The 22168-nt window shown below is 46.3% G+C and overlaps 1 protein-coding gene across 1 annotated transcript in view; it reads right to left on the bottom strand.

Annotated features, from left to right (window-relative positions):
* The window catches only part of LOC119399569 (5'-nucleotidase), a 61430-nt gene extending 43049 nt beyond the window's left edge, over positions 1-18381 (bottom strand). Inside the window, exons 1-4 of the mRNA XM_037666374.2 lie at positions 18231-18381; positions 17736-18110; positions 17001-17338; positions 15195-15365 (exon numbers count right to left, since the gene is read on the bottom strand). Of these exons, the coding sequence (XP_037522302.2) occupies positions 15195-15365; positions 17001-17338; positions 17736-18110; positions 18231-18381 (1035 nt within the window). The remainder of the gene's footprint in view (positions 1-15194; positions 15366-17000; positions 17339-17735; positions 18111-18230) is intronic.
* Between the last annotated feature and the right edge of the window lie 3787 nt (positions 18382-22168).

Genomic DNA, 22168 nt, shown 5'->3' with positions numbered 1-22168 from the left:
AGTGGACAGGACGATCGCAGACTAACAACTGGTTTTATTGAAACATACACCACCCTTATGAAACAAACTAAGCGCGTGCGCAATGACATTCATGACCACGTGACAGGTTTCACCACCCCCAAGACTCCTATCTACTACAAAGGAAATCACGCTCTTTTCTGGAAAGATACACGGATGTGTCGCTGACGCACTTATCATTGCAGGTTTCCCGCAGACGCTGCTTCAGGCTGTAGCAGAATCACTTTTAAGGGTCATTTGCCACCGTAACACGGCCGATGACGGAAACGCAGAAGTAAATGAAGGAAAAGAATCGGAGAAGAATGAAAGGCGCAAGTTTGAAGTGATGCCGTACACACACAAGGTGTCGCACGGCATTAAAAAGGTGGCGAGAAGATACGGGGTCGATATGGTTTTTTCAGCGCCTTGCAAGTTGTCGCGTTTGTGTGCCACGTCCAACGCGAGCAAAGTTAACAATGGAGGATGTGATGTTAAGCACAGACGTGCGTATGTACCCTGTACATCTGAAGTGGTCTACGAATTCCCCCTGACCTGTGGAATGGTTTATGTGGGGCAGACCGGAAGGTGTATTAACAAGCGTTTGATGGAACATGCTAATTCATTAGGAGACGGGAGTGGGAAGCGCCTACCAGTTCATTGTGGCGCATGCGCGCAGGGATGCAAGCCCATCTTCAGTAGCACCAAGGTGATAGGGCGAGCCAGAAGCCAAAGAGCAAGAGAAATCTTGGAGGCATCTTGGATAGCTAGACACGGGCCTGATAAGTGCGTCAGCGACACATCCGTGTATCTTTCCAGAAAAGAGCGTGATTTCCTTTGTAGTAGATAGGAGTCTTGGGGGTGGTGAAACCTGTCACGTGGTCATGAATGTCATTGCGCACGCGCTTAGTTTGTTTCATAAGGGTGGTGTATGTTTCAATAAAACCAGTTGTTAGTCTGCGATCGTCCTGTCCACTTCGTTTCTGGTGTCTCGTCCTTAGCGCAGTTATAATTTTTTTCAATTATGTCTTACCAACTTTCCCCCCCACGTTCGCTTCTCGAACCAGGTGAAGTGCAGAAAGTTTGCAATGCTTCCGATCCTGGATGCAGTAAAAAACTACGTTAGGTGCAGAAAGCTTTCGGAAGGGCGCAGGAATAAAAAGATAAAAAGATGAAGGCGGCTTTCGCCTTCCAGCTGTGTTCAGAGAACGCGTAAGGGAACCCGTGAGTTTTTTGTATATTAGTTTTTATTCTCTTATTTATTGTTTGCCATTATTCGCAGTTTTATATGGCTAGTGATTCATATATATTATTTTAAGTGAGGAGCACTTTAGGGGTCCAGCCTGTTGTATGCGGTCATCGTATGCTGTCGTCGCTTGGCGTAACGCAGGGAAAATCACGCAGGAATCTGTAGCACATTGTGCGCGCGATCGCACTAAGCAGAAAACTTCTTCCTTGTGTTCTTCTAGCGCCTTGATGATGATACGTGAGCGAGCGCTCGCGCCGGGCATAACTCATCTTCCTCTTGTTCTTCGAGCACCTTGATAATGTTAACCGCGAAGCACTTGAGGGGCCCGGGTTATCGTATGCTATCGTATGATCTCGTCGCTGGGCGTAACGCAGTCAAAACGACGTATAAGAATAGAAAAAAAGAGGAAGCAAGCGACAAATTGAAAGAGGAAGTAATGCAAGAGAATAGGCAAGTTGGCTCACATTGGCTTGGTGATGCGCCTACGATAGGTAGACTCTACAAAGTACACCGTTAACAGGACGAGTGCACGTCCTGTTAACACTGTGTCCTGTGTATTCTGTAGCGTCGACCTAGCCGTAAGCGCATCACCAAGCCAGAAAGAGAAAGAAAGAAACGGGAAAAAAGTAGGACGAAAAATAGGAAGATCAAGAAAGAGAAAGTATTAGAAAAAGAGGGAGGATGAATTAACTAGAAATTAAGAAAGAAAAAAGAACAGAAAAAGAGGAAAAGAAAAAAAGAGAGTAGAAAATGACAGAGAAAACCGAAGAGAAGCAAACAAGTCTACCCAGCTCCGCACTTCCTTCAGGCTTGGCACCCCTAGTGCCAAGATGCCTTATTTTCTGGCTCGCTCTCTATGTACTCGTCTCTTCTCCCCGTTCCCTCCTCCTCACCTTTTAATATGTCCTCTTAACCCTCACTACTCTTTCTACGTCTTGCTATTTATACTATACAAGGCTATTCTATGCTCTGCTTGCGAGCCTGGATAGCCGAATGGTTAAGACGATTGTCCTTGAATCGTGGGTATGCGGGTTCGCATCTCGTCTCGCCAAGAAATGTTTTTTTTCCTAGCCAAGTGACGTTGAGTTTAGTCGCGTCTATTGTGGACCTACTAATATTGTTTCACTCACTCACTCCCTAAGAATTTCTCGCTTTCTCTATGCTTACTCTCTTTCTTTCTCTCTACCTATATTCGTTCTCTCGCCCATCAGATGTTTGTCTTTACTTCTATCTTTTGTTATTTTTGTTCATCATGGCAAAAAAGTTTGATATTGAATGCTCCAAATAGGTAGGCAGAACAGGCAAAGAAAGAAATTGTCCTAAAAAATATGACCTTGGATTTTGTGTACCAAGATCACGATATCATTATCATGCATGGCGTAGACAGGGACACCAGAATGGCAATAACTGCTCAGATTTTGCATTGCCAATACCATGATATATTTGTCAAGCACACCGTAGTAGAGGCCTCCTGAAATTTCCACGATGTGGAGCTTTATAACGTACACCTAAATCGATGTACACGCACCTCTAGCATTTCGTCTGCATTCAAGTGCGACCGATGCCGCCAGGATCAAACCGTCGACTTTCGGGTAAGCAGCCAAGCATCATAATAACTGTACCAGCGTGGCGGCCCGCTGGTATAACTCTGAACACCACAGCCTACCGGGCAGATTTACATAGGACAAATCGAATAAGTATGCTGTATACAGGCGCTCATACACGTCAGTAATCAAGTAACGCCCTTTCTTTATTACGAAGGCAACATAAGTTACAACCACTGCAGATGCTCCATGTAAAAAAGTTTAAAAATAAAGCCCCACTTGTGGGTTTAGTGCTGTGATAACATTAAACAGGAACGGCCATGGAGGAAAAAAAAACCAGGAGGGAGCGTCACGTGACATTTTTGAAGCCCAGCCAAAACAAATAAAACATGGGCATGCTGGGAAATGAGCACCCTCACGTGATAGGCAAGCGGTGAGAGGGGGGAGCGGCGTCCGAGGAGGTTGGCTTGTGGACGCTAGAAGCGCGCACTCGTCAATTTTTGTTTTTTGTTCATGAGCCCACCAAAAAAGGAAATGAAACAGGAGCACCATGGGAAATGAGCCTCGAACGCGAGGAGCAAGCGTTTCAGAGGAGGTTGGCGCGGTTTCAAAGGAGGATTGCGCGGCTTCAGAGGAGGTTGGCTTGTGAACGCTAGGCGTGCTCCCTCCTATATTTTTTTCTTCCTCCATGGGAACGGCAGTAATGAGCCTCTTCGTTTAGGGCAGTGACATGTCTGCACCCAATCCACCACATGCGCGTGCTCTTAGGTTCATGCGCTGGAGGTCTCACTGTTTATTTATCACACGCACGGACAGCGCAAAAGTTGGTCAGAAGGGATAGAAGCATTCTGCTTCTATCCTGTTCGTAGTCAAACAAAAACTGATGCAATAATGCTGATGACAATATAAGGAGATGATTACTATTAGATTTAGCCATTTCTGCTCAGCGCAGTATTTCTCGCGGACAAGTGATTATTTCGTTAGATCAAACGAATGTTTACTCTTCGCGAAAATCACGCTTGCCGACCATGTTTGTTACGAGCATGCTCCTTGTGTAGAAGGACGAGTTTATTACTTCGGGAGTCGCTGCCCTAAAACTATAAAACATGAGAAATTGATTTGATAGGAAACTGCTAAATGAAATCGTATAAAGCCTTTCGCTTTTATTAGAATGAAAAAAAAAGTGTTTGCAATTAATTTGATGATTTATACGTTCGTTTAAAAAAATTGTAACGTCACACTTTTGCAATTTTGAACTTTATAGTGACTGATGCCATAACTTCTTAAGAAACGTCAACGTAAAAATTTTCAAGAACGCAGGCCTGGGTGCATTGTCCGAGCACAAATATTTCATGGTAGCTTGTACTTATATGTGCAGAATAAGACGGAAGTCGTATGGAGGGTCGCGGGAACGCCCAGAAAGATGCGTTTTAACTTTAGTATGTCAATATTTTCAATACTCCATGCTCTCTGCACAGAACAATAGATTTGGCTGCAAAGATAGGTCAGCGGGAACGTTCCCCGTAGGCGGAAGACCTCTCCATTCCTATAATCCGCAAGCTTTGTTGAGTCTCGCTTTCTTCCGCAAACATTGAATTGCCTGACACAAAAACATTGACATTGCGAAGGTTTATACTGTGTTCTCTCGCGCATATTCGAATTCCTGGTACCTTTAGATGTAAACGGGAGGAAATATTTTATTCTGTAAAATAAGTATGGCATCTTTCATCCACCAGCCGCTCTGAATGCACCCCAATCACATGCGGTACATGCTCACATAAACATTGACAGGGGACATGCGAGAACGCGCCAAATTCGATAACATGTTATTTTTTTTTGCAGCTTATATCAATTCAGCAACAGCCGATATAGGATATTAAAAATTTATGAGAACACATTGCTCAATATTTAACATAGGAAAGGACATTCTGTTATATTCTAACCTGGCGTTTCTAATGTGGACAAGGCAATAGCGGACAAACGCACACAAACATGCTTAAAGGGACCATGACGGGTCCTCAGAACAACTTGTGGTTTCAGCGAAAAATAGAAGTAGAGGGCCTACTATGCATATACATATATCACAATTGGTATATAAAAGAATATTTCAGTGTAAAACAAGCCCTAAAAGTCGCCGACTATAAACCCCACCCTCCGCAGGTGACCGCCCACAGGCATAGGTCGGCGAAAAAATGAGAGCTCACTCTCACTCACGCAAGAAATATATTTTGCTCTGAGGGCTCCCTCGGAATCAGTCTGAGCAAAATGTTCCATAACCAGGCTCACTCGAACTCAGATTCACGGCTTCATCTGAGTCTGAGTGAGCCTAAGTGAGTCGACTCATGAGTCCGTTAGGATAAAATTACATTTTTCGATCATAGATTCAATGCTTTTTAATGCTAATATCTCACATACTCGCTGCTCTGCGATATACTTTTTGATTTTCTACCTTCAAATATGAGTTAGCAGTGGTTTCAATCCAGCAAGGACATTTTTATGAAATACGCGATGCGATTCACACGAAATATTTTTATCAAGACCTTCCAGTGAAAGAGGTTTGTGGGGGGAAGTCATGCCCCGCCCCCCGTAACTCGCGTCTCTGATCCATTAGTATTGAGGTGGAGCATGATGGCTAGTGCGTTGAGATATGCCTGAATAGACATGTGTATACACTTAAGTCATTATATCTGCTTAAGATGAGTAGATAGGCCCATAGGTCGGCAATAAAAGATGGAGCTCACTCAGACTCACTCAAGAAATATATTTTGCTCTGAAGGCTCACTAAGACTCAAACTCACCAATATTTTCTGAACCGGACTCACTCGGACTCAATCTCACTGAAATATTACACACCCGGACTCGCTCAGACTCAAAGCTCAATCTTAGTGATGTTAGTTTGAGTGAGTGGACTAACTTTTGTTTTCTTTTTAATTTCAATCATGTACGCATGACCATGTCCGAACATTCAGAAACAAACGACAACCTTCTTGAGCCTAGTTCGGCGGTTGTAAATAATCTCGTTAGACGTCTAATTTTAGATTTATGGCGCTTACAGACAACACAAATAAAGTTAAGCCAGCCACTGCGCGCGCTCCCCTGTATCGTATAACCATCGCCGCGGCTCTGCTGTCCTTGTAGAGGCGAGGAAAACTGAACGGCTGTAGGATCGACTGGGGGCACGGGCGACTTCACTTTTGAAGAACTAGTCTGTCTCAATTCGAAACGTGGGGTACTAAAATAAATGTTTCATGTGTTTAAGACTAAGTTAATTATCATGGAGTGAAACAACCTAAATTTGTCAACGGCGCTACGCCGAAGTTACTTTTATGAACGCCTCGTAAACTTATTGCGTAGATCGCAACTGCACAGTGAGGCTCGTTCAAACGAACATCAATCGATAACTGAATATTCATTTGTCGTGTTCTGTGGCTGCAGTTAGTTTTTTCTTTATCTATGTTTTTTCCTTATCTTTATCTTAGTCTATCTTTATGCCCAACGTATACTTGTGACTATGTACAAAAACAAACTGTGATTTTCCCCTGTAATTGAACCGACAATTTTTTGTACTTTATTGGCAATCTTGGCAACTGTATATCCATCAATATGCCAACAACGAGCGCTTTCCTTTCCTCCGTTGACGATGTCCCATATCATTCAAGATGCCGATCATTTCAGGTACACGTATGTATTTGTGTTTAACTCGTAAACCTCATCAACGTAAACTTCATCAGCCTTCATGCGGTAGCCAGCCAACTATGCGTGTTCAGTACCAGAAACTCATAAAAAATGTCACAGGTTCACTGCAAGGGCGAAGTAAAGAATGCGATAGCAACAAATTGTAGTGTTTTTCGAAGTGAGGCTGGCAGCTCAATGTTTTGTATTCCATCTCGCGTAACTACAAAACGCTGGTGTGAGAGAATACGGCCGCTCCAGGAAGTGACTATGCGCTCCGGTCGCATAGTCACTTCACTATAGAGGGCAGCACGAAGGGTATACGAGCCGCCCACTGTGGTGGCTGTCGAGATAGCGCGCGCGCCAGCAATCGCGATCGCGCCCTCAAATTCAATGTTCAGTGTTGCTGCTCGCGCGACACCCCTCCCCCCGCCCTCAGGTCTTTTCATGGTCGTTAAATACGGGAGGGCGTTTCCTGTCTGCTACGACGGCAGGCCTCCCGAGCGGGGTGATATTATCGCATGCAACCTCCGTGCGACGAAAATGGGCCGGCTGGTTTGATCTCTGCTTCAGCCGCGTTCGTCGCACCCCCTCGCGTGCTTTTTCCCGCGGTAGAACATACGATGCGTGGGGGGATCTTATCAATTTGTAATTCATACCGGAGGGACATAACGGCGACGGCGACGCCGAAAACCCGTCGAGATTTTTCATATAATTGCTATCGCAATAAAATCGGCTGGCAGTGAATACCACACCGTAACAAAAAAGGAAGCACCCTGAGTTGCTCAAGTGCATGTAGATAGGGACAAGAGAAGAGAACACAACATGTGCTGCGTTGTTTGTATTCCGGTTCTCATTTATTGTTCTCCACCTGCTCCACAACGTCTTGCACACACAGACGAGCTTTGTACTTCTGAGACGAGGTATGCCCAAGGTCGTGAGAAAGATGCCAGGACAAGTCGCACAGAGTATGGAACTGACAGGCCAGTTGTTGCGGACTCTGGGTATTTTTAATCGCGCCAAGGTTTGATAGAAGAAAATGAACTCATTCTGAATTTAACGCAAATGTGAACAGAATAAATATTGTTTCTCTTTGAAGTTAACGCGGGAGCGACTTTGTTTTTGCGAACAGGCATTAGGGCAGCTATTTTTGCTGAAGTGTAGTTACACATTTTTCGACGTTAACTTGATTAGTTGACATGTTAGAGAATAGCCATCCTCCGTAGACCGATGTATGGTATTCTCTTAACAATGGGCTATTGTGATGTGCATATTGCGTCGAACATTGCATTAAAATGAAGAAAGATGATGTAACCGAACTGTTCGTCATATAGCTGCACAAACATGCGACAATATGGACATCACACAGACCCTTCACATCAGCGACTGCGCATCGGGAATAAAGTGCGGATTGTTATATTCGGGCATGATAGTCGACTTCTGTCTATAACTTGCAATTATATAAAGTACATCCTTCTGCAGATAACAATTCGGTGCTATTTTTTTTCGTACCAATGCACTTTCAATTTCAATATATTGTTATACACAATCAAAGTTCGATTCAGACTGAGATCGAGCCATGAGTCGAATTCTGAGTGAGTATTGCTGAAATTTTTGGTGAGGTATAGTTCGGGCGAGTGCGACTGTGAAAAATTTTCGTCAGTCTGAGTCCGACTGAGATTGTTTGAAGGTATTTTTTATGAGTGCAGCTGAGCTTTGCTGAGGAAACATTTGGCGAGCCAGAATGTGAGTCAGTCCGGTCAAGAAAAAAAGTCACAGTTTCGCCGTAACGGCGAAGCAATGAATGCGATACCAAAAAATTGGAATGTAACGCGAAGAACCGAAAGCAGCTCGAAATTGCCAGCGCGTCGCTCGAGCCCAAAGGACGCACGACAAGAACGCACACAGGACGAGCGCGAACTATCATGCGTCACAGCTCGACACTGGAAGCGCACTGCTCAAACATAAAGCAGGACGCACGAAACGAAGGACAGTTACACAAAGGACGAGCGCGAACTAACTGTCCCAGTTGTTATTTATTTCTGTTTGAACAGCGCGCTCCTTTCGCAAACGCGGCCGCTGCAGCCAGCGAAGCGACCTTCGTACGCTCTGTGACTTCTGCGCGGACATCGCGGGGAAAGCACAAAACATACAACTCCCCGCTCCTACCCCCTCCCCCGCCCCGCCAGCCGCCCCCTTCTTTCCTCGAGATAAGCGCACGAAGGCGACCACGCCCTGTAGGTCGAAGAGCCTCGGCGTTCGCAGGAGCGGGGCGACGACCTTTAAGGCGCGCCACGCGTGCACATGCACTATCTATGTGGTAACTAAGAAAGCGTACTGATGTAAGTGATGTATATAAATAGCCCGCCGTTAGCAGGCTGAAAGACGGTGCTGTTGGTGGCCTAACCGTTTAACGCCGCGCGCTGGAAAGCGGGAGGTCGCCCGTTCGATTCTGCGCGTCGGAACGTTTTACTGAATTATTTTTCTTTGTGGCTTCGATATATATATATATATATATATATATATATATATATATATATACACGCCGCATGACAAAGGCGACGGCAAGAATCAGCCGAGACTGTCCATATAATTGCTATCGCAATAAAAATTGGTCAGTCTGATTCGTGTAAATCAGATTGAGCAGGTTTTTTGTGAGTCTGTGCCGTATGGAGTCCGGCAGAGTAAAATTTTTGGGGCCTTGAGGCCGAGTGACTTTGGCTAAGTAAGATTGTTGATGAATATGTGTACGAGTGAGCCTGGCTGAATATAGTATCGGCTAGTCTGAGTACGACGTTGTCACGAGTTGAGCTCACTTATTGAGTCCGAGAGACCTGCATTTATTTCGCCAACATTTGAACAGCGCCAGCGAGCAATTTTAATTTTTCGCATTGGGAACACTGCTTGGTGAATATTTAGATTCATTTTGTAGCTTGTGTAAACAGTAATGCCTGTTTAGTGCATTCAGAGAACTTCAGATAAATGTGTGTACACATGGTACTGTTGACACGACATACAAAAACTACTTGTTAGGATTTCCATTCGTCTCGGGGACACACGGAATGTCTGTCGCTTGCCTGTCGCTTGTCATAGAGCAAAGCAGAATAAGCGCTCCTCATTGTGATTCCGGAGCTAATATTTAGCGGTCATGGTCGGAGCACGATACTACACTGCAATCTACCTGTACACCATACATACTGATATAATGCACTCCTACCAGACAGACTGAATTAACTATTCTACGTTGTGTCCAAACTTACAAGAACTCACATTCACCACATAGGAACTCAGGTTCGTTTTCACGAAAGTGAACTTCGTAGCTTAGGGGAAAAGGTGCAACAGAGCACGTACAGTGACAAGGAGTGAACGCTAGAAACAAATCGCTGGTCTTCGCTTTTTCATCTATCTGCGCTTTCTTTTCCTACAATAATTGCACGCAAAAGCTATACAACACCAACTGGACAAGCAGGTGGTACTTTCAGCACGAAGTTGTTAACAGAAACCCCTCGCATGTTGCTATAGCAATGTGGTTAGTGGACAACTACCACTCATAACTCGAATTTGAATTTACGGGACCAAACGGCGCCGCTGCGATGTGCAAAGATTAAGTAACATATTCGCGTTATAGAGCATCGGCACTGTGAGCGGAAACCTAGTACAATCTAGTCTACAATATCCGCGGCAACGCACCCCTAAAATCGCAGGCAATATTTATTCAGTATTTAAGTATATTAGTATTCAGTATATGAGCCACAGCTACCCATAGGGTTACGCTGCGGTGTTGCATTCATGACGGTAAAGTTTCGACATTCAAAGCATGCATGTCCAACAAGACGGAGTTTTATTCCTTTAAAAGGACTGAGCGCTAGGCGAGTTGGTACTCTAATTACTATGAAAAACTGCGTGAAATCAACAGGAACAGGGAAGCCACGAGTACAAGGGCGGTACTAGCTATGGGAAGTTTATTGAAGGAAACATATATATAAATAAAAGAAAACCACGCGAACAATTATCTCTAGCTTTTGTAACGTAACCGAAGGCCTGGCAACGCACATGCTGCCATACTTGTGAATATAGAATGCCTCAGCCACTTCTCCCGCTGTTCTATCTTTATGCCGAGACAGCGCCTTTATTTCGTGCAGCAACGGGCGACATTTGCAAACTTTGCAATGCAAGCACAGATCTGACGAAGGCTGAGCCTTCAGTGAAGCCCTGTGATCCATTAGGCGATTGTTCAAACACCTCCCGGTTCGCCCGATACAGCACTTCCCGCAAGAGAATGGGATGAGATAGACAATACCCTTGCCGCATTCAACTAACCGCTCCCGATTATTACCTTAACATTCACTGCACTTTCCTTTGTCTTCGACTTTCCTATCCACTGCAGCGCAGACTCGGCCCAACTTGTTCCTAGAAGAAAAAAACCGCCTTGGCACCATACCGATTTCCCACCGTTTTCATACGGTGGAAGAAAGCATGAAGATACGGAATGCAGGCGATGGGCATATCTTTATCAGTGGATACCCTGTCGCCACCGCCCTTTCCTTCGTGTTTGAGTTTGTTCAATACTCTTTCACTAAGACACGCAATGTTTCCGTCAGCGTTACACGACGTGCAAATTCAGTGTCACACGACATGCTTACAGAGCACACCAGTTCACTAACTATGACGAAGTGCAAGCAGTAATTTATGCTAATGCTGCTAGAGAAAGCAAAAAAAGGGTGTGAGGAAGACAAAGTGTGGTGTTTCTCGAGAGGAGCAATGAACTAAGAGCGAAACACGATGCTCATTACAGAGTATGACCGACGAGTTCTTGTTCATAACTTTTTTTGTGTATGGTTTATTTGAAAGAGCCTCAGCGCGTGTTTCTCGTGTACGCAACGCGATGTGTCACAGGCACCATTCGTGTCTGTGTTCCTTGGTGGGCACAAGAAAAGTGCCGAACAACTATAGCCTAATGGCTGTCGCCACAGTAAAGCGGATGGAGAGAGTATGAATAAAAGAAAGGCGGGGAGGTTAACCTGGGCTGAGCCCGGTAGGCTACCCTGCACTGGTGAAGGGGGAGAGGGGAAGGAAAGTTAGAGAGGAGGAGAGAAAAGTCACTCTTTCAGCCGACGTAATAGTTCCGCGTTTCACATTACAAACGGCGAATCAGTCCGGCATCCTTGAGAAAACGCAACAGCGCTTTCGTTGCCTTTCGGAACTGTGATGGGCAGCCCCACGGTCCCAATATTTGTGCGACAGTGAAAGCGTTGTCGCTGCCATGTGTACAGTACGCCAGCAATTCAGCCCATCCCTCGACACTCGGAGACATAGCGACAAACGTTTGCTCGTCTGTTGTTCGCTTTGCTTAAAAAACAGTTTTCCACTAAAAGTACAGTGCTGACGCACGCAGAAGCACTTTCGGTGTTCCCGCTTCTTCGTACACGCCCAATCATTACCGTAAAAAAGTCCGGGAACAGTTGCGTTTCTGAGTGTAGAAGTACAACAGAGTTCCAGTTGTGGTAACCCTGCTTGCGCACCCAAGCTCTTGCAGACCGGAAGATCCACATAAGCGGTCGCGATTCCCTTGCACAAACGCACTGAGCATGCTTCCACATTGGCAGCACAGAAAAGCACCTTTTCGCTTATCATTATCGAACCAGAAATAGTTCGAACAAATGAGCACACCCCTCTCATGAAAAATTTCATTGAAGTTGAATACTGACAGGCTATTAATCTCTAGAGCTATACATTTTCTGTCAATCTGCGATGAAGTTCCTCACTAGAACAAGAACTACGGTACATCGCTTTATTCTAGCTTATTACGAAGTAAAAGACGTTGATGCTGGGAATGCATACTGCCCCTGTAGCAATAGTGGACTAAGTCGAGCTGCCGCGAATGCACGTGGTGTGCACGCATGCGCATCGTGGCGCAGCTCTCGAATATTGTGCTCAGCTATGATGTGCTCAACTAAACTCCTGATTGCAACGTGTGCTGTTTGTAGGACTGCGCCGGTAAAAAAACTTCGATAAAATATTTCGCTGCTCTTTGAGCGTTACCCCTGTTTGATTAACACCCTGACCAGTAAGCTTTCTCTTGCACTAAAGAAAACATGTGCTATAAAAATTGGCTGTTAGTCCATTTAAGACTGCAAAGGTATCGGAGTTAAAAAAACGCTAATGCGTAAATAACACACGTTAAGTCAGAAATCCCAGTTTCGCTTACGGGTGAAGCAATGAATGCGAAATCAACACATTGTAATGTTATACGAAGTAAGGCTAGCAGCTAACTCTTTTGACTCCCCCGTAGCGTGACTCAACAAAACGCTGGTTTAAGGAAAAACGGCCACTCTAGGGACCGACGCGGTTTTCGTGCTGTGAGATCTCTAAACGTGGAGTAAGCGTTGACAGCACAACAAGTTTACGAGCCGTTTTCTGATGCTTGTCGAGACTGCGTTCGAGTGACGCAGCCCCCCCCTTTCGCGGCCTGGAATTTCTCCATGCTCCTTAGGAAAGACGGGTCGGACGTTTCCTCTCTGCTTGATGAGCAATTGACGACAGGCCTGGCAACCGGGGTGATGTTATCGCATGCGCCCTCCGTGCGACGAATGCGGCCAGTTTGTTTGATCTACGCTTCAGCCGCGGTCATCGCCAGAGCTCGCGAGCGCTTACTCGCAGATAGAACATACGATGCGCGGGATGCTGTTATCAATTTGGACTTCATAGGGCGAACGACAGTGACGGTGACTCCAACGACAAAAAGACGTCTAAGTGTCCACATAATCGCAATAAAAGATTTCTACAACGACAGACCGATCAGCATGCAACTATAATACAAAATACGAGTGTAACTTCGAGCAAAACAAGGAATGCGTTTCAACTTAATCAACCTGGAGAGCAAGCTGGCTTAAGGAAAGGGTGCTCCACAATTTTATTGCAGCCATGTTCTCAATATGATAATAGAAAAATCTGCAGAATACAACTGACTCTGCATGTGGCTTCGACGGGAGACGGAAAGGTGCTCGATTCAGTACCCGTATTAGCAGTTTTAAAAAGCATCGCCTCATCATGGGTACGTGTTACAACTTTGAATACCTTAGGCAACATACCATCCACAAAGATGCATACCATGGTTCACCCCAAGAAAGGCAGAAAAATTCCGATCTCAAAAGAGGCCCGACAGACAGATACAGCCTTAAATATACTCAAGTGACTTGATTGGTAAGAAATGGGAGTGGAGGTTAGCGTAGAACACCTCAGTAGGGGACGGCTTTCGGAAGACATCGTTCTGTTCAGCAATGATGGCGACCAACTGCAAACTAGGAATGAAGACACAAACCGAGCAAGCGTTAACGTAGCTTTGAACGTAGGGTTGAACGGGTATTATGAACAACGAAGCTTGAGATATAGCGGAAAATAAAAGACGTAATATTGTGATATACGAGGACTGAAGGGTGGGTAAGAAAACACGCACGGTCTCCGACATTTTAGTGGACTAGTTGACATTGATAGACAAAAATTGACATGGGTGGGTCATGTAATGCGAACGACAGATACCGGTGGACAGGTTGGTAGCATGTCCAACTGTCGTGCAACGAAGTCGCTACATTACAGTTCAGCAGAACAGTAATGCTTACGAATCCTATTGGGAATGGAAATCTGCAGTATTTTCACCAGCGTCGCAAGAGAGCACTGTTCTGTAATTCATCAGGTGATTACAAGGCGAAAAGTAATGCTATTGCTCGAAATTGTCGACGTTCTTGCCACACGAGTTCTTTTGTACACGGAATTGACCATTTTTTTTCAGCAGCACGTTATTTATCTTAAAGTGTGCAAGATATCCTGCCTATCTGTAAGCATCTAAAGGCTTGTCAAGGAAATGAAATCCGGTTCTCCTTTGAAACTGGCGGTATCGCCATATAAAAAAAAAAGAAAAGCAGGAGCCACAATAGAGTCGCACATGTTTGTGTACAGACTGTGTTATACTTCATAGAGATGACAGATATTTCTCTGTTGAGGAACAGCCTACATTACGCAGGCTGGCAACTGTGTGAGCGAGTAACTTCACCAGTGTGTTAACAGCTTGAAGCAAACGCCTACAACTGAGCCCGTGGTTCACTTGTAATCCTTCCTACGAACACAAAAGCGTTCGTGAACCTGCTGCAGCTTTCAGAACAAAACGTTGCACGACTATTACGCCCGTCCATGCTTATGTGTCCTAGATGCATAAAATGTAGTCAGTATTTTTTCATGTGACATAGACGGATGCAAACTAAGGTCATGCCTTTTTTTGGGGGGAATGTTTTTAACTAAATGCAAATATTAAGCACAACTACTCCTGTTTCGCTTGCCCTTCCATGCTTGTGTTGTATTCTTCCACTTCCATTGGTCTCTGTCGCACCACTGCCGAATCACAGCGCAGCTTTCCACGCTGAAAAAAAGTGCTGCCATGACTGAAACTCGAGGTCATTTCGTTTAAGTTTACTTCAGGTATTTCTTCGCTGCCCCTGCACCCTGTAGTATCTAAACTGAGCAAGCTGTAGCAGTCGCTTGTCGGTCTATAGGAACATTGAAGGCTATGGAAGGGCGAATGAATTCTTAGACGGGTCAAAAGTGCAGAGCGACAGGGACAAAGCTGAGGAGCAAGACAAGCCCATATAACGAATGCAGTGCTTCGGCATAAAGGTTTATGTAACTTGTCGCCAATATAATTGTCCCCGGCGTATCTATGTGCATGTAAATTAAACGCTCACCTGGTAGGCAATCCTGGCCACGCCGCCATAGCACTTGTTCTTCTTTCGTTTTTCATCATTGCACTGAACTCCCCGTTTATCACTTTCTAGGATTCGAGAGTGTATGTCATTGGTATGAATATTGTCAATTTGACACCCCAATTGCTGCTTCCTTTGGTGTACTGTGCACAGCTAATGTGCACGCAAAGTATAACTAGCAGTGTAACACATGCAACACGCATTGTTGAATTTCTAAGAAATGAAGTATGTCCTCCAGGTAGCTCGTCAGGTGAGCAGCAGAGTTCCTTCATCATATCAGATGGATCCGCTGTCGGCAAAAATTTCGGGCCTTCGTAACAATAGACCGTCTTTTCATGACGGGTTTCTGGTGACGTCGGTCTGAACAACAATAGGACAAGCCTAAGTGAAGGCATTGTTTCCGCAAGTCAGATTATATTTTGCTGCAACTGTAATCCGGCACAAATCACCGCCTTCCTGAAATTGATTGAAGGTTTCAAGTTTCGCTTGCAAAGCGTCTGGTTTTCCTTCTGCGCAGTTGCGCCGACAGCGGAATGACAAAGGAAACGGTGGGCTTAAGGGCATTAAAATTTCTCCTCGAACAAAAGGAATAACCCGTTCGCTTCGATATTCTCAATTTTGCTTGCCTGAATTTATTGGGAACAATTTAAAGCATAGCGAATTAAACTAATCATTCTTGCGTAATCCTTCACCAATATGAAGGAAAATCTTTTCCTGCGGAAGGAGCTGTTGGTGCGCTTTGGAAAGTCCAATACTTTGTGAACACTGTTCATCGGAGTAGAAAAACAGAACACAGAAAATTTAGGTTAGTCCTCGTAGTGCCATCTGACAGACTAAAGCTGCTTTTTCGCCTGGAAAGACTGCATTGTCACCACAGCTCTGATGTTCTGCGGGCATATATATATATATATATATATATATATATATATATATATATATATATATATATATATATATATATATATATATATACATATATATAATTCTGACGAAGGCCGGGCCCACGGCCGAAACGTCCAATCAAGCTTATCTTCTCTCGTGTGCCTAACACCTTGTCCTCTAATATATATATATATATATATATATATATATATATATATATATATATATATATATATATATATATATATATATATATATATATATATTGTAATGACGAGACAAATAGACACAACGCCTGTTCGCTAGGCCGGCTGTTCTATTCTCTCTCGTCTTTCCGCTTGCCTAGCGCGCGCCCTTGCAATAGCGGCGCTATCTTCCTTACACTCGGCCACGCTGCGGCATTGCATGGCGATCCAGCTGCGGAACTGTTTCTGGCGGGCGGAATTGACTGTTCCTTGTTGGCCTTTGCAGGTTTCTGTCCTTGTGCGACTGTGTTCGGTGAAATGCAGGTATTTCAGGTGGGCGGCACTGGCTATTGCGGGAAGGCCGCAGCTGCCACTTCGCGCGTCGCATTTTCGAGTGCACTGCAAGGTATTCACAAAGAACGGTGGGCGACCGAATCGATGTGCTGTGGCCGAAGACAGACCATGTGCTCTGTAGTCGGACACGTCTACGCAGGCTTGAAGAAGTGCGTCCGCTTCGCGTCGATGCACTCCCATCACGCGCGCAAGGCGGAATGTACGGCGCCGCCATATCGGGCGCGTCCATTGTCGTAGGGCTCCGCAATAGGGTCAGGTTTATGGGCCCCACTAGTTGTGGTTTAGTCTCAGAGAGGGGAGTAGAATGCATGGGCAATTCTTCGATGTTTTTAGTCCCGTTGGTTGCATTAGATTCCTGGATCTCAACCAGCACACGGTGACCGTCCGCGCATTCGGGCAGTGACTGCTCTGGAATTTGCGGTAGCTGTCCCGGTGGGCCTGAGGGCATGTTGATGGTTGTGGTGGGCTTGTCCGGTTTCTTGACTTGGAGCGTGTCAGGCACTGGGAGATCTGGAACGTGCATGTTTCCACGCGCTGGCGAGCGTGGAGGCCGCATCGCCAACTGCTGGGCCTTGTGGGTGGTATCCTTGTCTGGTGTGGTAGGTTCTGGAGCAGGCGTCGCGGAGTATGAAGTACGTGGCGTGGAGTCCTGCTCACGTCCGGTATCCGTGTAAGCCGGGTGGCCTTCCGCGTCCGCGATGATGTCTGCGCAGGGACTGCGGGAAACAGATGCACGATCGAGATGCTGCCCTTCACAAGCTGTCTCTGCGAAGACAGGCTGGTTGGCACTGGGCACAGCTGCATCATAGGGGGCACTGCGCCTCGCGAGCTCGGTCTCGAAGGGAGGGCAGGTTTGTGAACGCTTGAGCTGCGCCATCGAGGTTCTGTGCCTCACAGCTCCCATCCTCGTTAGAGACTCGGTCGGCAGGGAGGGGGTCGCAGGCATGAGATTGAGGGTGGAAAAGTGTGGCCAACTTGGCACACCATTCAGCCCAGGACCGTTGTTTGATCCCTTCGTACGCATGCCATGCCTTCGCGGCACCGCGAAGGCGGTCGATGGCTACTAGCCATTTCTGCTGGTCCGTCCAGGCATGGTGGTCGCCGAGCGAGTTGATGGTCTCGATCCACAGGACCGCGTCGTCCTGGAATCCGCGGAACACCGGTAGTTCGCAGGCAGCCGCCGATGGTGGGACGGCAGGCGAAAATCCGGAGTGTGCCCACGCCAAGCATGCCAGTTGCTCTGAGAGCCGCGTGAGGACACCGCGGAGCTCTCGGCGGTTCTCGGGTGAACTGCTCTCCAGATTTTGTGAGGCGGCCGCCAACACGGCATTGATGGCGCACAGTGTTGGCAGCGCGACAGGAGGCAGCTTGGAACTCGACGTTGTCAAGGCGTTAGTCGTGATGCGGAGTTGCGTGATCGTACGCAGCAGCTCCGCGGCGCTGTCGGTTGATCCGCATGGAGAGACAGGGCCGGCATCTGCGGAGGATACAGCGGCTCCAGTGCTCACGGCGGCAGGATGCTTGTCGGAGGGAGCTTGTACAGCATCCCAAAGCGGCTCATGCGCTGATGGAGTCTTGAGTGAGACGGCGTCGCCACGGGAAGCATGAATGGTGGTCCCGGGCAACAGGAGGTCGTGCGCTGTCTTGGCGTCGCCGGGATATGCCTGCCCTGGGGCCACCGAGGAGGCCTGGACGCCGTCCTTGAGTGGTGGCATAGGTTCTTCCGGCAGTTCGGACGCGGGCTGCATGATCGTGGGCGTTCCTTCGATGGAAGGCCCGCAGCGCCGATGACCTACGAGGACGCACTTAAGGTTCGTGTTGCGTAGACTGCGCCATTGTAATGACGAGATAAATAGACACAACGCCTGTTCGCTAGGCCGGCTGTTCTATTCTCTGCCTCGTCTTTCTCGTCTTCCCGCTTGCCTAGCGCGCGCCCTTGCAATAGCGGCGCTATCTTCCTTACAATATATATATATATATATATATATATATATATATATATATATATATATATATATATATATATATATATGTGTGACGTTATGAATGAGAGACGGGCCCTGGCTCATACGCCATACTTTTATTCTATCCACGCGCACTTCTTCTTCGTCGGCTTCTACCAGACATCACTACCTTTATACGTCACAGGATTCCCCCTCCCCCCGAAAGAATGCGCGAGTTTAACAACAAAACATGAACAAGCAGAGTGTTAAAGCTAAAATGTCAAAACGCGGAGTAGTTCCATGCCACAAGAGAGCTCCGTAAAACCACTAAAACTTTCAAACCGAGTCCGGCAGTCCGGTGATATTAAACACAGCTCTGGCGGGCGAGGCTGGCTGTTCCACATTGGATGACATAAGTGGGCCCGGCTCGTGGACACTGATGATGACACGGTTCTTGGGAAGAACGAATAAGGTTGAGAGCCCTTGTAGTAGATGGTCGGACATCGCATGAGTCGGATTCTGTGCCGTGGCTGGCACGGACACTTTGCTTCCAGTTTGCGTGTGCGATGATCAAGGCTGATAGGGTGATTTCTGTGTTCTTGCGTTATAGCTTCTGGCCACTTCCGTGGTTTTCTGTGGTTCCGTCTCAGGTGGTTCATTCGTAGGCACAGTCTTGATACTTGACATTGAAGGCGTCTCTGGCGACGTTCCTTTCGGCGAAGTTGTCTTGAATTTGATGTCCTCTCTGTCTTGAGCGAGGCGTCTTGAATTTTTCTTAAATTCAGTTGATTTGCATTCAGACGCTTTTTTTTATGCTTCGATGGTTGCAATTGTCCTTGTCGGAGTACCTTTCGTTGCTTAAGTCGATCGATTTGCTTGTGCTGGCCTTGCTCATGGTTCTGCGGAAATTGCTGAGGTGGCAGCCCTTTTGGAACAGGACATTGATCTTCTTGGCAATGTGATGTGGTGTCCAGGAGGCAGCAGTTGCACTGTGGGCTGTTGTGATGCTTGCCGGGCAGTGAAGATAGTGGGCCAGAATTGCTGACACGCTCTTCAAGGGCCTCTGCGATGTCATTTGCGGACGCTTCTGGTACCCAGCAACATGCAAGGTCTGTTGCATTGGAAATTTTGGTATTAATACGAGGTTCTTGACAGCTAGTCTCCTGAAGGAACCTTCTGTCATCAGACGTAACGGGTGGCCTTTCGTTTTCGATGTTGGAGTTCGTGCTGAATATTGAGTCTGTAACGCTTCGACATTCAGGTAGTTGAGTACTGGAAATTACCGCAACAGGCATGGCTTGATCAGGTTCCATTTTCGAATTTTGGCAAGGCTGCGGAACTACTGAAATAGAACCTTGCGGTAAAAAGCACCTCTTGGACTCGTCCTGACGTCGTTGGATATTCTCCCGATGCTTCAGCTCGCTTATCATTAAAGCAGCGACCTTATAAGGCAGGCGGTGAGCATTATGAACAACTGAAGAGCTGCGTGATGGAAAACCCGGTGGTGGGCCGCGTACGCTAAACGAAGAATCAGGTGCATAGGTTGGGTCAGTAACACCTCGAGTCCTACACTGCTTTGAAGAGGTAGAAAATCCCAATTTTTGTGCCGAAGGAAAGCCTTGTGGAGGGTCGGTTCTTGTGGGAAAACGTCTTTTGTTACTTTCAGTCAGCTGATGCTTCGCTTTGTCTTGTGGGAGTGGCCGATTCATGCTCGGTGTTCGAATGCATGAAGATTGTTTGTGAAAAGGACGACTGAGTTCGATTGTCCGCAGACGGTGCGTTATAAGCAAATCTTCATTGTAGTCTTTAAATCGAATGATCATTTCTTCTTTGATTTTTTTCCAAGATTCGTTGTTTTGGAAGATGTGCGTGAGGTAAAAGCGGAAGGCCTCACCGGTGACGTAGTCGTTGAAGTTTTTGACCATGTCCCGTTCTGTCCATGATGCAGCGGTAGCGTGGCGTTCGAAGAGGTTGAACCAGTCCTCGACGGCTCCATCGTCCGCTGATCCGGCGTACTGTGGGATGGCAAGGTCTGTCGATGATGCTGCCATGGTGGTGGTCGCCGTGTGCAGCTAGGACCTGCTTCGGCATTCCATGTGTGGTCAGGGCGTCTTGTTACTGCTCATCGATGATGTGCGGCTGATGAAGTGGCTGCCAGGTCTTCATCCTGTCGACTTGTGTGACGTTATGAATGAGAGACGGGCCCTGGCTCATACGCCATACTTTTATTCTATCACGCGCACTTCTTCTTCGTCGGCTTCTACCAGACATCACTACCTTTATACGTCACATATATATATATATATATATACATATATATATATACATAAGGAATGAAGAAAGAAACTACGACTTTCGTTGGATCACCACTGTATATTTTCACTAACGTTTCGTCTGGTCCACCAGACGCAACGTTAGTGAAATATAGAGTGCCGAACCAACGAAAGTCGTAGTTTCTTTCTTCATTCCGTATTCTATCGGGATCCCCGTGATTCATTTCCCACTGCTATATATATATATATATATATATATATATATATATATATATATATATATATATATATATATATATATATATATATATATTGTGCTTGTGTATATGTGTGTGGTCATCTCTTCTGCAGCCAAGCTTGGCAGCTTGAGGCTCTAAAGACGTCTTGGCTCCCGCCCCTGACAGCAATACTCATTATTATGCACCTGCGGAGCTTTCGCACACACCCCTCTCTTTCGAAACTAGCAGCCGGCTCGCTACCATTGGCCGCGAGATCGAGCGGAGTCGCCACCTAGCGGCTTCTGGCTGAACCCTGCCTAGTGTGGATGCTCCGTGTGTCGTCTGCTAGCCCCGTTGTGTTTCCATGTGCGCGTACGTCATGCAGATCGTCAAAGGGCGGTTTGTTCCGTTGCGTTAGTGCAACTTTAACCGCTCGTACGTATGCCTAACACGATGTAAACAAGCATTTGGCCTTGGTCGGCTGTATATGTACTGTAATAAGATCAGAGAGTGCACTTGTCGAGAGTGCTGTGCGTGGTCGTCGTACCCTGCGTCCACGCGAGTAATATCAGTGTAGGTGCCGCTCTGTGGTTCAAGCGCATTGCAAAGTGCACTTGGCGTTGCCCTAAAGATGAGAAGTATTAAATCTCATGTGAATATAACATTTTAGCGGCGCGGTGGTAAAAAGAGGCTCGCATGTACTTGAGCGTTGTGGTTAGGTGTTGTTTATACGTTACGCGACGAGCTTTAGTTGTGTACGGTCCTGGTCTCACTAGAGAGAAATATTTCTGTTAACTGACGTCTGACACTTCGGCACTGAAATTGCTCCTAAAAAGAACAGAAAATGAAATGACACGGAAATTGCAAAACTGAGTTGCCTTGCGCAAAAGGTGCACGTTAAAAAGCGCTCCTGGTCAAAATTAATCCAAACGGCGCAGTTTACATTTATGTCGTAGTAATTTCACGCGAGGCCGCATCTTTTTTTCTTTACATTATCTTGAGCGTTTGTGTTGCATTGACGGAAGGCAACGGACATTATTCGTATGAAAAAAAACGTACTTTGGCCCATGAAATAACCGGTCCTTTGTTCCAGTACTGTCG

Source organism: Rhipicephalus sanguineus, chromosome 7 (assembly GCF_013339695.2).
Source record: "Rhipicephalus sanguineus isolate Rsan-2018 chromosome 7, BIME_Rsan_1.4, whole genome shotgun sequence".
In the NCBI taxonomy this organism is placed as follows: domain Eukaryota; kingdom Metazoa; phylum Arthropoda; class Arachnida; order Ixodida; family Ixodidae; genus Rhipicephalus; species Rhipicephalus sanguineus.
This window is presented reverse-complemented; position numbering and strand designations above follow the sequence as displayed.